A 14,128-nucleotide genomic window follows, 5' to 3' on the forward strand; every position below is an offset into this window, starting at 1 on the left:
GCTTCGTGCAAGGAGCCAGGTGCAAGGTCTTGCCTGGGCTCCGTCTAGTTTCTGCTCCCGTCCTCGCTGTTATCTTGGGGTCCTGCTGGGGGCGGGGAGTGGGGTGGGCGATGTCATAGATCAGCATAGCTTTACTGATGTCTTCCTTGGTTTCCCAGGGTCTGGAGAGTATGTGCTAGTCTGCAGCTCCAGGCTGACTGGAAAACAACTTTACATTCATGTAAATAATGTCGTCTTGCCCCGTAACCAAGGTTCAAAATATCAAATAACCATGAGAAAAAAGAGAACTCAGAGAAATGCATGCCAAGAAAAACAAAACAAAACAAAAAACTGTGTCCTTTTAAAATCTTTTAGAGCCCATGACGTTTTAGGTCCCAACGTGGCTTCAGTCCTGCTTACTCCAACAATATGACTCTGAGACCACATGGTTCTGTAATCTACTTCCTAATTCTATGGTTGAATGAGGGAGGGAAAGAGCATTTATTTGGTGTGTATCTGTTTTGTGCCAGGCACAGTACTTGTTTCTTAATAAATGTTACTTCATTTCCTCTTTATACAGTCCCGGGGAGGGAGATATTTTCATCTCCATTTTCCAGGCTCAGAGAAGTAAATTGACTTGGCCAAAGTCACACAATTGGTTTGCGATGGAACCAGGAGATTCTGTGAATTCCAAAGCGGAATCTCCGCACTAATCTCGTGATTCTGTGAGACCCTAGCGCCCTCATTCTAGGTCCCAGTACTCCCATCGTGTGGAGGGAGGAGCTTGGCCTGGCTGGCTGGGAGGACGGACTGATTCCACAAACTGCGCAGGTCTGGGCTGGCCTCCAGACTCTCAGCCCTGGGCCTTGCTCTGGGCGCCGGCTCGGACCCGGGGTGTCTGGCCTTGCGTGACCACGAGGTGGCGCTGCGAGCTGGGAGCCTCCGCACCGGGCGGAGGGGGCCACGTACACTCCCGGTTCGGCGAGGCCCGCTGTTCTGCGGGGCTTCAGCTCTCCCTAAGACACGCAGGAGGCTGGGGCTGGGGGATGCAGGGTTATGCGCCACCAGGAAGGCTGAGCTCACACAGTGTGATGGCATCTGCACTCATCCTTCCACTGCAGCTTCACCCCTGCCCATTTTGCTGATGAGGATGCTGCAGTTCAGGACAGAGGTGGCCTTTCCCAGAGCTCACTCCTGCAGAAGCCCCTGCCTCCCCTTCGCAGGCTTCTTTAGGCTTTGTCCTTATCTTTAAGTCCCCTGTGTTCCATGGCTTCCCCCCAGGGCCTCCTTCTGCAAGTGGGGCTTTGGCAGGACCCAGACCCACTGAGTGAAAATACCAGTGATCTCTACCCCACCCCGTATTTGAAGACTCTCTTGTCCCAGAGAATATGGGAGAGGTGCAGAACACATCAGAGGACTCTGGGGGCTGGTGTCTCACTCTGACACCACCTCATAATACCTCAGCTCTTTCCTACATTGTCCGGTGGGCACCAGCCTTGGGCTCAAGGACTCTGGTTGGTACTTCTCTCTGGGGAGGCCTGATTGACAAGATGGGCAAGCTCCCCATCAGTGCCCATGGCCTAAATGTTCTGGGTACAGGTATAGTGCCATTGTTCACCAATCATCCCTCCCCAGTGCCAGCCCCTTTGTCCAGGTCCACTGTCCTCAGCTGTGTGGATACCTCCCTGAGGCCTACACAGGGCTGTCACAGCTCCTGTGCTGCTATTACAGTCGGGTGTCACCTGTGTGTCCTTCCCCTTCCCAGCCAGGAATGTGAGTCTCCCCTAGGGCAGAGACTGGGGTGGGCTCATCTTCTTGCCCAGCACAGGGCCTGGCACAGAGGATACCAGGAAAAGCATATCATTGTTGGTGATGAGGGTGATGGATATTCCTGTAGGCATTGGCCAGTTAGAAAAACTTGCTGACAGTAAAGGCACCCAGATGAGCTGGAAGTGAGCTCACTGGAAGTGTGCAAACAGGAGGTTGAGGAGTACCACAGCAGCTGAAATGCAAAGAAGGAAGGACGAACAACCCACTGTTGTTGTACGAGTGGACCTGGACCAAGGGGCTGGCACTTGGGAAGGGTCATGGAGGGAGATGCAGGGGGACCTCAGGGAAAGCTTCTGAGAGGGCGACGCAGGAATTGGTTCTACAGGACGGGAAGGAGGTTGAGAGGCAAAGATGGGGTAAGGGCAAGGTCTCCCAGCAACAGCTGAGCAAAGGCAGAGGCCTGCAAGGGCCTGGTGAGCTTATGGCTATAGCTGGATGCTGGTGGGTGGAGCTGAGGTGGCAGGGAGCGGGCAGATGAGGAAGGTGGACAGGGTGCAGAGAAAGGTCCAACTCCCTCCCCCATGTCAACTTACTCCTCAAATCCTGGGAGAATACTGGGCTTTTCAGCAAGAACATTCTGCCCAGGGCAGAGCTTACCCAGATTCATTCTTGTGACCCCAGAGCCCAGCCCAGGGATTGTCAGTGAATGCTGGTTGAATGATGGAAGGAAGACCTCTTTCTAGTGTTTATTAAAACAAGGCCCAGTCAGGTGCTGGGTTGGGCTGGTGGGGGGAAGCCAGAGCTCTCATTGCCCGGTGGGCGTCTCTGGAACCAGCCCCTCATGTCCACATAGGCACTGACGGCTGGCTTCTGCCCAACACCCCCAGCACACGCCCAGGACACAATATTACAAAAGTGAACAAAGGCAACTTTTATCTTCTTTTATAAATGACATGTTTCCATCCCCTGCCAGCAGGGGTGGGGGTGGGGATTGAAAGTGACAGTCCATTAAAAAGGCAACTTTTATAAAATGAAGACTAAGGAAAGAGCCCAGGGCTGGGAAGCTGAGATGCCACCCTGGGGGCAGAGCCCAACATGGGTTGGGAAGACGCTGCCTCCTTCCGCTGCATTTCTGGGAGTGCTCAGGCCCACTGCAGACTGAATCCAGGAGGTCCCTTGGAGTTCATGGCCAGATGGGGCTTCAGAACCACATCAACTCCTTGGGAAGCATCTAGAGGCAGTGTCTGAGGGGAAATGGGAACATTTCCAGTCTTGATGCTGTGGGATCCCACCCCAGAGTGAGAAACTGGCAGGGCTGGGATTAGTGTGCCCTGAGCTTCCAGAGACTCTGAAAGGTGAACTGTCTTAGCTTATGCCACACAGCTGGTCACTGGCCCTGGGTTCCACCTCCGAGGCCCTTGGCTGTCCTGCTGCTGCTGGCCCTGGGGATGGAAAAGGTACAAACAGCAAGAGGGAGCCCAAGAAGGGGAAAGGGAGGGGATGCCTCAGAGAAGGCTGGAAAGTGCAAAGGGCCCAGGCTGGGAGGCAGGAGTCTGTGTTCCAGCCACGTCCCCACCCCTGCAGGACCTCAGATTAGCATTTTTCCTTCTCTAGGCCTCATTTTTTCATCTGTCACATGAGAAGGGTAGACGATTTTTCTTTCTAGTTGCCTCTATAATTAAGGTTCTCCCCAGGGTTCCAGGGGAAGAGAAAAGGGTGAAATGGGCCCATGAAGATGAAGTGGGCCCAGAGCATACAAGGGGCTATGTTGTAAAGGAACTCATGCCCCTGAGTGACTGGACCGTGGGCCCAGGAGACACTCAGCCCAGTGGACCTGAACTCTGCCCTGCAGCAGTGGCTCCTGCCCACCCTCCTCCTGTCATGGCTCAGGTCAGCCCAAGCATGAGGGAAGGCACTTAGGGTACAAGTGGGGAAGGGCAGCAGGAAAGGAGCAGAGTCTGGTTGGCATTGAAGTCCTTCCGCTCATGCTTTAGGGTGGCAACACAGACAAAGAGGCAAGATTTTGCTCCTGGGTGTTGGTCCCAGCTCCAAAGCCTCTCCTAGGTCCACAGCCCCTACAGTGATGCTGCCGCACAGGCCGGCAGATTCCCCACTGGCATTGGCACATTAAAATATAAGTTACTTGGGACCTGAGTAAGCCCAGGGCAGCAGTCTGTTATGTGGCCCCAGGCCACACCATTCGTCACAAGATGTCAGGGACCCTGGCAGCAGATTCTCGGGTGTCTACGCAGTGCAGAGCCACCTTGGGGCTGGAGCCAGGCTGCCGGGGGTAGGCGCCCTCCCGTACCAGGCGCCGGCAGTGCACATCCTGGCCCACGCTGACACTCTGCAGTGCTGGGAGGTGGAGAAGCAGCATCTCAGGCAGGGCCACCAAGCCTGTGCCCGATAGGTCCAGCTCCTGCAGGGAGCGCAGGCCTGAGAACACCTCAGCTCCTGCCCACTTGAGCTTGGGGTTGCCTGACAGGTCCAGGACCTGCAGGCCCGGTAGCTCACTGAAGCCATTATGCGCTAGCTGGGGGATACTGTGCAGGCTGGCCAGCGACAGGTGTGTGAGGCCCGCCAGCCCTGTGAAGGAACCTGGGCCGATAGCAGCCAAAGGGTTCCCATCCAGGCTCAGATAGCGCAGGGGCAAGTCTTGGAGGTTGGGCACTGCACGGAGCCGGTTCCAGGCCAGGTTTAGGCTCTGAATGGTGGGAGGGGGTAGGCTGGCCCGCGCTGGGTGGGGCACGAGGTGGTGGATGAGGTTGTGGGAGAGGTCCACGTGCAGTGCCCGGCCCTGGCTGTGGGTAGTGAAGGTGGACATGGAGACTTCCCGGAGCCGGTTGTGGCTGAGGTTCACATCACTCAGGGGTGAGCTGGTGAAACTCTCTGCCGGCAGGGCTGCCAGGCCATTGTGGCTGAGGTCGAGTGACTCCAGGTAGCGAAGGCGGGAGAAGGCGGTGGGCGAGATGCTGGTGAGCAGGTTGTGGCTGAGATCCAGACCAACCAGCGTAGTATAGCCAGGCCCTGCCAACACCGACTCGTTCACTGTCTCCAGCCGGTTGGAGGACAGGTCCAGGTGGGCTGTGTCCAGAGGGATGGGCACGGGCATGATGTGGGGCCCCAGGCCGCTGCAATCCACTTGAGTCAGGCTGAAGCTGTCGAAGAGGCCAAAGGTCTCCACCTCACACTGGCAGCCAGGGAAGCATGGCCGAGTCGTCTGGGCTCCACTCACGGCCAGCAATAGCAGCAAGGCCAGCAGCAGGGGCCACGGCATGGTGGGGGCTAGGAAGAGAGCCACAGGTGAGGCTTGAACATCCCAGGTGGCTCTCACCCCACCCTATAAGACGGGAGCTAAAGTGTCTAGACACAGCTGCAAGTTGCCACCAGTCCCCATCCTCCTCCTAATTCCTAGTCCCCATTCCTCTCTGGCCTCAGTCTCCCCATCAGTATGGTAAAAGGGGTTAGGCCAGATTGGTGGGTTTTAAACTGGAAGGAGCAGAACCCTTTCTTAAATAAGATCCACAGATGAAAGTGTGCCTGCTCTGGCTGAGTGACTGGGGTCTGGAGCCTTCCATGCCTGTTCCCCCAGCCCTGCTGTAGGGTGTTAAGGAGCCCAGTTTGAAACCCACAGGACTAGATGGTTTTTTGGGCTGGCATCTGCAGCTCTGATGGTTTAGGGTCCATGGGCCGTTCTAGACCCCCCTGGGAGGGGCTCACAGTAAAAGGGTCAGGGTTAGCGTGCTCCACTCACCCCTGCTGTGCATGCGCTACATGCTGGGTGCTGGGTGCTGTGCTAGCTGCCTCACGGCACTGTCTCATTTAACCCTTACAATTACCCTCACAAATTTCTGTGAGGCAGAAATTTCTGTCTCCTTTTCACCAAGAGGGAACTGAGCCTTGGAGAGGTTATGGAACTTACCCACAGCCACATCATTAAGTGGAGTGGCACTAGGTGGGGTACAGGCAGAGAAAGCATGGTCTGCTGTTGCGGTTTGGCAGTGGCCGAGCTAGGAGTGAGATCCACACTCGGGTCTTCTAGACCAGGGCTCTCTCCCTGCAGTGGGGCCTGCAATGACTGCCCCCATCTCGCTCCCACCTCCTCGGCCTGTCCTCCAGAAGCAGGATCCTCCCTTCCAGTTGGGGACCCTGTATCTGAACTCCCAGATGGGTTTTGGGGACACATTTCCCAAGTCCCTTTCCCCCTTGCCCTGCCCTCTGGCCCCCAGCTGATAGAGCTATTATAACTCTTTGGCCCTTTCTTTAAGCTTGGGCAGGCAGCTGGGCTGGTTCCCCCATTATACAGATGAAGAAACAGAGGCTCAGAGAGGTAAAGAGCCTAACCCCAGACTAGTAAAAACCAGGGCAGGATTAGAACCCAGGCCTGCTCAGTTCCAATTCCTCTATTCACATCAGCAGGCCTGGCAGGATGGCTGGTGGAGAGGCAGGGTCCAGGAGGGGCTTTTCCCACTGTTGTGTTATGATGCAAGCCACTTCCTCTCCCCGGACCTCAGTTTGCCTTTCTATACAATTGCAACAGGAGCTGTCACAGATGCTAGGCATTATGTATATGTTGTCACATCTAATGTTCATACACACCCACATCTGCCTGATTCAAAGCCTGTGTTCACGCCCACTGTGCTCCTGGGACAGTGGTGGTCAGTGGTGCTAGCATGAGGATGAGAGGGTTGAGGAGTGAGATTTTCTAACTGGACAATTTGGAAGTCTGTGGCTACCCCTTCCCCGCACGGAGGCCACTCAAGCCTGGAAGAGAGAAGATGGCGCTAAGCCTCCCTCCAGCAGGGCTCTTCATCTAGGTGGCCCTGCCCTGTGCCCCCTGCTCTGTCTCCCTCCCATTCATCCTTCTTTCTGGCCTTCAGGAAAGGGGGTGGGTGGGGAGGGAGCCACAGGATAGCATTACCACCCTACATGAAACTTTCAAGGGGTAGTCACTTGATCTGCACTCTAGCTCTGCCCGGGGGCAGGAGAAGTGGGGCTCTTCTCCCCTGCTCCCCCACGTGGGCCCCTCCTCTCCTGCCCCTTTCTTTTGTAGAAGCCAATTTGAGGATTAAACCCGGGCCCAGGTGCATCCTGGGCTTGGTCCCAGCTGAGGCAGGACAGAGTGTTCCAATGTCTGGAACTAAAAGGAAAATATTAAGTTGCTTCAGGCCTTCTTTGTTCCTCTGGGTGAGCTCCTCACCACAGGGTTCATTACCAACCAATGCCCCACCTCCTCTGCTAAGCCGATCTGCTCCTAACCACCCTTCCTGGGGTTTAAACAAATACCACAAAGGGCCCTGAGATTACCCCTTGGTTCCCATGAAATGCCAAATAACCTCCCGTGAGCTCCTGCTTATGTAACCGGCAGCCCGAACACAGCCCAAATGCTGCCCCTCCAGAGAGGGGGCCTCAGCCTTGTCCTCTGCACCACAGGGCGGCAATTTCTGCCCTGCCCTTCTCACCTAAGTTGTCCGCCCTCACCGAGATGCACTGCACACTGAAGAACTGTGAAGAGCTGTGCATACGCAGGGAGGTCATGACCAGGCCACCTGCAGATTTGGAACTGAGGCAGCGGTACTAATAGCTGACATCGCGGGGGTAGGAGTGCAGATGGAGGCCCGCCTGGATAACTTGGCTAGTAAATGCTCCAGGGTGCTGAACCAGGTCCTTGCCCAGCCCTGCGTGGTGGGAACTGTCAACAGTGACAGAGAAGAGTCCTCTCTATAGGCTAGTGCTGGGCACTCGTTCTCTCATCCAGTCCTCACGGTCACTCCGTGAGGCCAACAGTCTCACCCCCATGTTAAAGCAGAAGAAACCAAAAAAAAAAGAGGGGGAAAAACCACCTTTAGCAAGAGTGACTTGCTAAACTGTGCAACTTTGGGAAGTTTTAGGTGAGATAAAGTGGAGATTACAATCCCTTCCTCAGGAGCTGCTGTGAGGGTTAGAGATCACCATGAAGAATGCCCAGCACAGCACCAGGACACTGACAGATGCACCATCCACGAGTACCTGTGTCTCTCCCAGGCCACATGCTAGATGGATGCTCCCTGAGAGGGAACCCAAGGACCACCCCACCTCCTTCACCACAGTCCAGGGTGCTGACAGGGACGTGACAGGGCAACTGGGTATGGTGACGGGATAAATCCCGAGGACAATCAGGACCCTAGGTCTTAGTCCCTGCTCTGTCAGGGATGGTTCCCATCTTCAGACAAGTCCCCTCCCTTCTCTGAGACTCAGTTTCTCCAGCTTCACAAGAAGGGGTTTAGTCTAGATAATCTAACATCAGAGTTTCAGGACTTTAAAATCTAACAAAAGCATTTTCTAAATCTCTACTAAGTACAAAGCACTGGGCTAGGCTATGGGGGGAGGGGGCCGGGTGTGTGCAGAGGGGATGGATACCAGACCCCTGTCCTCATGGGGCTTCCAGACCAGCAATGGGGACAGAAGACCAACTCATAAAAATATCACTAACACCAGCCTTGGACCCAGGAGAGTGGGACTCTAGTCTCAGGCCTGCCACTATCTGTGTGACCTTTGCAGTTTTCTTTATGTCTTTGACCCTTGGTTTTCTTATCTGTATAAAAGTATTAACATTGCCTCCCTTTGGAACCCATGCACTACCCTCAGGAGAAAGAGAGAGGCAGACAAGTGGCACCAAAGAAGGCTCAGGGAGAAAAGAGAAAATGATCTTTGGGCCAAGATTCATCACTTTTGTCCAAATCCCAACCTGCACATAAAGACAATCAGTCATCAACCAGCTTATGGAACACAAGGACAGGAGGATAAGGGTTTAGAAATTGCATCCACCCCTGGTTTGTGGGACATAATGTAAGGTCCTCCAAGGCAGGGGCCATGAGTTATCATTGTTGGACCCACAGGACCAGGTCCTCAGGGACTCTAACAAAGTTTACTGACGGCCCGAGAGGACAAAAAAGTAAATGGTATGGCCCTAACAGGCTCCAGGCAGATCTCCCCAGGTGACACCCCAGACCCTGCTATGAGATACCCTCTAACACAGCTTTGGCCACATCTCTCTGCTTATCAAAAACCAGTGGGGTTCTGCTTTTACCTACAGAAGTCAAACTCCCCCAGGCATGGAGGCATCTGCAAGTTGGTGCAACTTCCTCCCTCCTTTGTGGCCAGAGTGGGAACAGCCTTCACCTTGACAGCCTCTGAACAACCCACTCCTCACACTTCCCAAAATTCAGAGAATTACAAGGCTTGGGAGTTGGAAGGCCCCTCGGAGACCATGGGTGATTGAGGCCCAGAGAGGGGCAGTCACAGCAAGGAATGGTGGAGCAGGCCCAGGACCTGGGACCCGACGCCTTGCGTTGCTGCTGGCACTGCACGCATCCACCCGGCCTGCCCTGACCCCGCTGGTGGAACAAAGCCCATTCTGTCCACTCAGGCCCCTGGGCCACCCCTCCTTCCCGGCCTCTCACACCACAGGCTATGGGTCTGCCTCCTTCAGACACTACCAAGTAAATTGTCTGCTGTTGTTTGCCTTCTTTACCTGCCCCTGCCCCTTCCCTGACTTGCAGCATGAGCAGCTGGGGCAGTGCCCCACCTTCCTCGCCAGTGCATCCTCCATCCCTTCCCCACCCGGGCAGAGCCAGGCCGGGCAGGCAGGAGCGTGTGGGATGAACGCAGCGCCCAGCAGCTAACGAGTGGTCAACCACTGGACTCAGACCCGGGTGCGAATCCAGCTCTGTACCTACTAGCCTCAGGCAAGTCTGAACATGTTGAGCCCCAGTGTCCTCAACAGGGATAAGAACGCAGGGCTGTTGACAGCACTAAATCACAGAATGGGAAGCAAGTCAGCTCACTGTGTGCCACATGTTATGTGCCCGATGTATGGTAGACAATGATGGTGATGATTTATTCAACTTCCTGAAGGCAGTGACTGTTACATTCTTCTTTGTGTTCCTCTCACCCAAGTTCCCAGTGCAGTGCCAGGCACCCGGCGGGTCCGTGACTGCTTGTGCTAACATCCTGCAGTTACTCTGCTGGTGTCTGTTGGTGAGGCCCCAATCTCTTCCTCTGAGGATGCCTCTCTGGGGGTAGGGGTCCCATCATGGCCTCAGTTGCCTGCCCTTGATGCTGTACCACATCATCTCTGGCCCATAGAATTTTCCAGCTCCCCTCAACAACTTCAACAGAGAGCCCCTGGCACAGAAACCAGATGAGCAGGGGGCCGAGTCTCAGCCTGGCCCAGGGTCCCAGCACGCACCTGAAACAGGCCTTTGCCTCAACCAGCTGCTCCTCAACTCTGAGCTGCCTCCCATCCCCATGCCCCTTGATCACGAGCTCATTCAAACTGACGCCAACGAAATCCCCAGGTGGAAATATCATAAATGTCCTGCCCTCCAACCACTTAGTCAGCTCTGGAAACGCAATGCAGAAAGAATTTCAGGGCCAAATTCCCGAAGCACTGAGGACCAGCTCTCCCAGCAGAATCGCTAATGCCACACATCTGTACAAACACGTCAGCTCACCATGTACTCTCCACCAGTATCTCATTTCTGCGTCACCACAATCCTTGACCGTGGGGATTACTGTCCTTATTTTGCAGACAAATAAACAGACATTATTCAGCTGGGTAGTATAGGACCCAACCCCAGATGTCTTGGCTCCACTCTGCCTCAACTTACAAATGGACACATGTAGATGACAGCTTAGAGTTGGTAGTGGTGGGCCACAGTTACATGTTTACCTGTCTGTCCTCCTGTGGGCAGGGAGGAAGTTAGATTAATTTTTATGTCTTTGGAGCTGAGCACTGGGCCTGGTACAGAACAGGTACTATATGAAGATATGCCAGGTATTTAGAATACCGCCACCTCATCAAAGGACACCTCTCAAACTTTCCCCTGCTTCTTCAACTATTATCTTCTCTGTTCAGTCACCCTGCAAAATCAGCAGGTTGGAAAGCATCATACCTATTTCGCAGCTGTGTAAACAGGCCCAGAGAAGTTCACTGACCTGTCCAAAGTCACACAGCCAGTGAGGACAGGGACTAGACTCAGGACTCAGGTATTCTGACCCCTAGTGCCTGGCCTCTCCGTGACATCATCCCTGTTGCAGGTGGGGCCTAGAAGCTCAGCAGATTAACCCAAGGAGGATAATCTACAGGGAGAGGGGCAAGACCCCCAATACTATCTTCTCCTTCCAACATGTCATCTTTCTGAAGACTTTCAAGTTCCTATCAATCAGAGGCAGCATGTGTGGACACATGGGGAGGCTGTCTGGGGTAGTGGAAAGGGTTCTGCAGCCAGGCAGACTGGGCTGCAACCATACAGTGCCTTACCTGCTGTGAGGCTTGTGTGTGCCCTCACTCCTCTGCGTCTGAGTCTGTAACCTGGTGATAATCCTAGTATTGCTCCCAACGCTTCACTGTGATCATTACATGAGGTAAAGTGAAGACTCAGCCCAGGCCTGGCACACATTGGTGCACGTTGCCTGTTGGTTCGTGCCCCCAATGGGTGATTTCAGGGACCACAGAAGAAAAGGGAGTTGGGACACCAGCAGATCCTAAGGAAAGGCAGGAGCAGAGGTTGGAGAAGAATCCAAAATGCATTTCCCGAGGACTTGGATTGTCTCTCAGCACCCCATCCAGGGCTCTGCTAGGGCTACAGATGCTGACCAGGCTCTCCCAGGGAATTGATAAGTGGAAGCTGGGAAGGTCCCAGAGGCCAAAGCAGGCTGAAGCAGTTGTATTGCTTGTGACAGAATGAGGACTTGGTGTCAAATCAGTAGTACCCCTGGACAGATGGGTCATTGTCTTCCCACTCCCTCATCCTAAGGCCAGGCAGTCACCTCTTCCTGCCCAGGTGGGGCCCAGGAGGCCTGCTGCAACAGCCTCGGACTGGGCACCAGAGTGTACTTCCCAATAGAAGACTAGGACCCTGCCTGCTCCCTGTTTAAAATCCATCCCACAGAAAGAGCTTTCCCATCCAGAGGCCCATCACTCTCCTGGGGTTCCCTGCCTTTGCACAGGCTGGTCCCTCTGATGAGGATGACAAAGACGCCCTTTTTTCTTTGTCTACCACCCAAACTCTCACTGACTTGATTGAAAAGTCAGCTCCTCGTGAGGCCCTCCCAGTCTAACCTGCCCCTCGTCCAGGTCACCCTCCCTCTGGGATCCCATGGCCCTGGATAGCTCCTGTCGAGGTACCAGCTCACTTCGTGGTCTGTGGCCATCTACAAATCTGTGCCCAGCTCCTCACTTGCATGGGTCCTGGCTGTGTGAAGGGGGATGAACCAGATGAATGACATGTCATGGTCAGAAAACGTCCTCCTGCTTGAGGAAGCTTACAGGATACTTAGGCCTTTGCCAGGTGGTGAAATCAGGTTTAGGACCAGAGCAGACGCTGTTTCTGCCTTCTCTTGTCAATGAAATCCAAAAAATGTCTGCCCAATGCAATACATACTGAAAACCATTTCTTATTTTATTAGCATGTGTAATTCATTATCTTATTTAACATTCACAGCACATCAGTGGAGCAGGAATTAGTATCCTCATTTGAAGGATAAGGAGACTGAGAATCAGACAGGTAAAATTACTCGTCTCAGGTCCCAGAGCTGGGAAGCAATGGAGTGGGAATAAAATCCAGGTCCTTCTGACTCTAAGAGGCTGGAGCACTTGGCCTCCAGATTGGTCTCCCAGCCTACAGCAACACCTACAAGCCAGAGGAAGGTTTCTTAGAATTACCATTCCCACCCTGCTGTGCCTGTTTAAACCCTCCAGCAGATTCTCCACTGCCAGCTTCAAATCCCAGCTCCTAGTGATCCTTGGTGATTCAGCCCCTGCTTTCCCTCTCTGCCTCAAGTTCAATTCCAATTCCCTACCCCCAGGATCTTGCATCTGATCACCTGTGTTGTTTACAGAACACATGGAGTGCTGCACATGCTGTTCCCTTGGTAGGGAGACACTTCATCCCTCCCCTATGTATTCACTGACTTCAAAACCCTGAGCAGGAGTAGCCTCCTGTGTCAGGCCCCTCCCCCAGGTTATTCCCATGGAACCTCTCTTAAAACTTGCTTTGGCCAGGGGGCTTCCAGGGTGGGCCCTTGCACTCTTTACGAAGTATCATCAGTGCTCAGCCCACGCCTGCCCTGATAAAGTGTGAGTGAAGTCTTAAGTGCATCCTCTGCTTCGAACCAGAAGTTATGATTAGGAAGAACATTGACCTAGACTCTACCCACCCACAACTTGTCCTTTAAAAGATAAGGGAGAAATACAGTCAACCCCCTCTCTTCCCTCCATTTCTGACTCACTCATCAGCTTTTGCCTTTCAACTGGTGGTGGAGGAAGGCTGGGTAGAAACTCTGTGAACTCCGGGCTTCCCTACATTATTGCATGTCAGCCCTGCTTCCAGCGAAGCAAATTATTCCTGGGAATTGGTCAAGTCAGAACATCAGAGTGTTTTCAGGTTCTGGGATCTCAAGCAGTCAGCCAGGACAGGAAGGGAGGAGAGAGGCTGTTAACATCTTCCCTTCCACAATGGAAACTGAGGCCCAGAGAGGGAAAGGAAAGTGCCCACAGTTGCTTCCTTCCCAGGTTAGTGGCCTGTGCCCCACCCTCTTGTCTGCAGGAGTAGGAGAAGAGGTGCTAGGGTTATATCTCTGCATCCCAGGATTAAAAGCCCAGGAATCTCCTGCCGCCCTGAGCCCTCTCTCAGTCAGTCCTGGGCTCTGCAAGTCTAGACTTATCCTAAGGGCACAGCTCTCAGTGAGGAAGGTTCAGAGAAGTTCCTGAGTCACCTCCTCGCCTGGCCAAGTGTGGGCGGGAGCCTCTCTCAGCCCAGCTCTTGCAGCACTGGTTATCCCGAACGCAGGCTCCACGCGGCAGGCAAGGGAGTTCTCAGCCCATCCCTACAGGGTGACCGCGACTCAGCAAGGCTAAGCAACTTGCCAAATGCACTACAGCGGACTAGTGGACGTCCCATTCGAAACCAGTGTGTGCAAAGTTCCCTCTTCCCTGTAGCCCAGCTCGGACTCCAAGGAGCCGACGCCGCGGGTAGGTCCAGATGTGGACAATCCGTCGCCTTCACACCTACCGGATCCGAGAGCTGGCCCCCACCCCGAGGGCGGGAAGCAAATGGAGAGCGGATCTCCAAGCGGGGCCGGGGGCTGGGGCCGTTCTCTCCGCCAAGCAGACACGTCTCTCTCGGTGACACACACAGACTGTCCGAGAAGCGCCGGGTTGTCAACGCCAGCGCCCTCTCCTCTCCTCTCTCCACCCCAGCCCAGGATCGGCCCAAGATCGGCCGCTTACCTTCCAGCCGGGTTCTGCAGAGGGTTCTGCAGAGTGTTCTGCGCGCTCCCCCCAGCCCTGTCCCCGGCCAGTCCCCGTGCGCTGCTGATCCCCCCCCCCCCCCCC

The 14,128-nt window shown here is 54.4% G+C and overlaps 1 protein-coding gene across 4 annotated transcripts in view; it reads right to left on the minus strand.

Moving 5' to 3' along the window:
* Nucleotides 1–2,481: 2,481 nt before the first annotated feature.
* The window catches only part of TSKU (tsukushi, small leucine rich proteoglycan), a 12,800-nt gene continuing 1,153 nt past the window's right edge, over nucleotides 2,482–14,128 (minus strand). Inside the window, exons 1-2 of one of the 4 annotated variants that reach the window (XM_008571938.1) lie at nucleotides 13,806–13,880; nucleotides 2,482–5,034 (exon numbers count right to left, since the gene is read on the minus strand). In XM_008571938.1, coding sequence (XP_008570160.1) covers nucleotides 3,953–5,026 — 1,074 coding nt within the window. In that variant the 5' untranslated portion in view covers nucleotides 5,027–5,034; nucleotides 13,806–13,880 and the 3' untranslated portion in view covers nucleotides 2,482–3,952. Of the gene's footprint in view, nucleotides 5,035–5,671; nucleotides 5,751–6,160; nucleotides 6,243–13,805; nucleotides 13,881–14,128 lie in introns of those variants that run through there. The other 3 variants (XM_008571937.1, XM_008571939.1, XM_008571936.1) reach the window with 3 other exon arrangements.

Source organism: Galeopterus variegatus, unplaced genomic scaffold (genome assembly GCF_000696425.1).
Source record: "Galeopterus variegatus unplaced genomic scaffold, G_variegatus-3.0.2 Scaffold736, whole genome shotgun sequence".
NCBI lineage: Eukaryota > Metazoa > Chordata > Mammalia > Dermoptera > Cynocephalidae > Galeopterus > Galeopterus variegatus.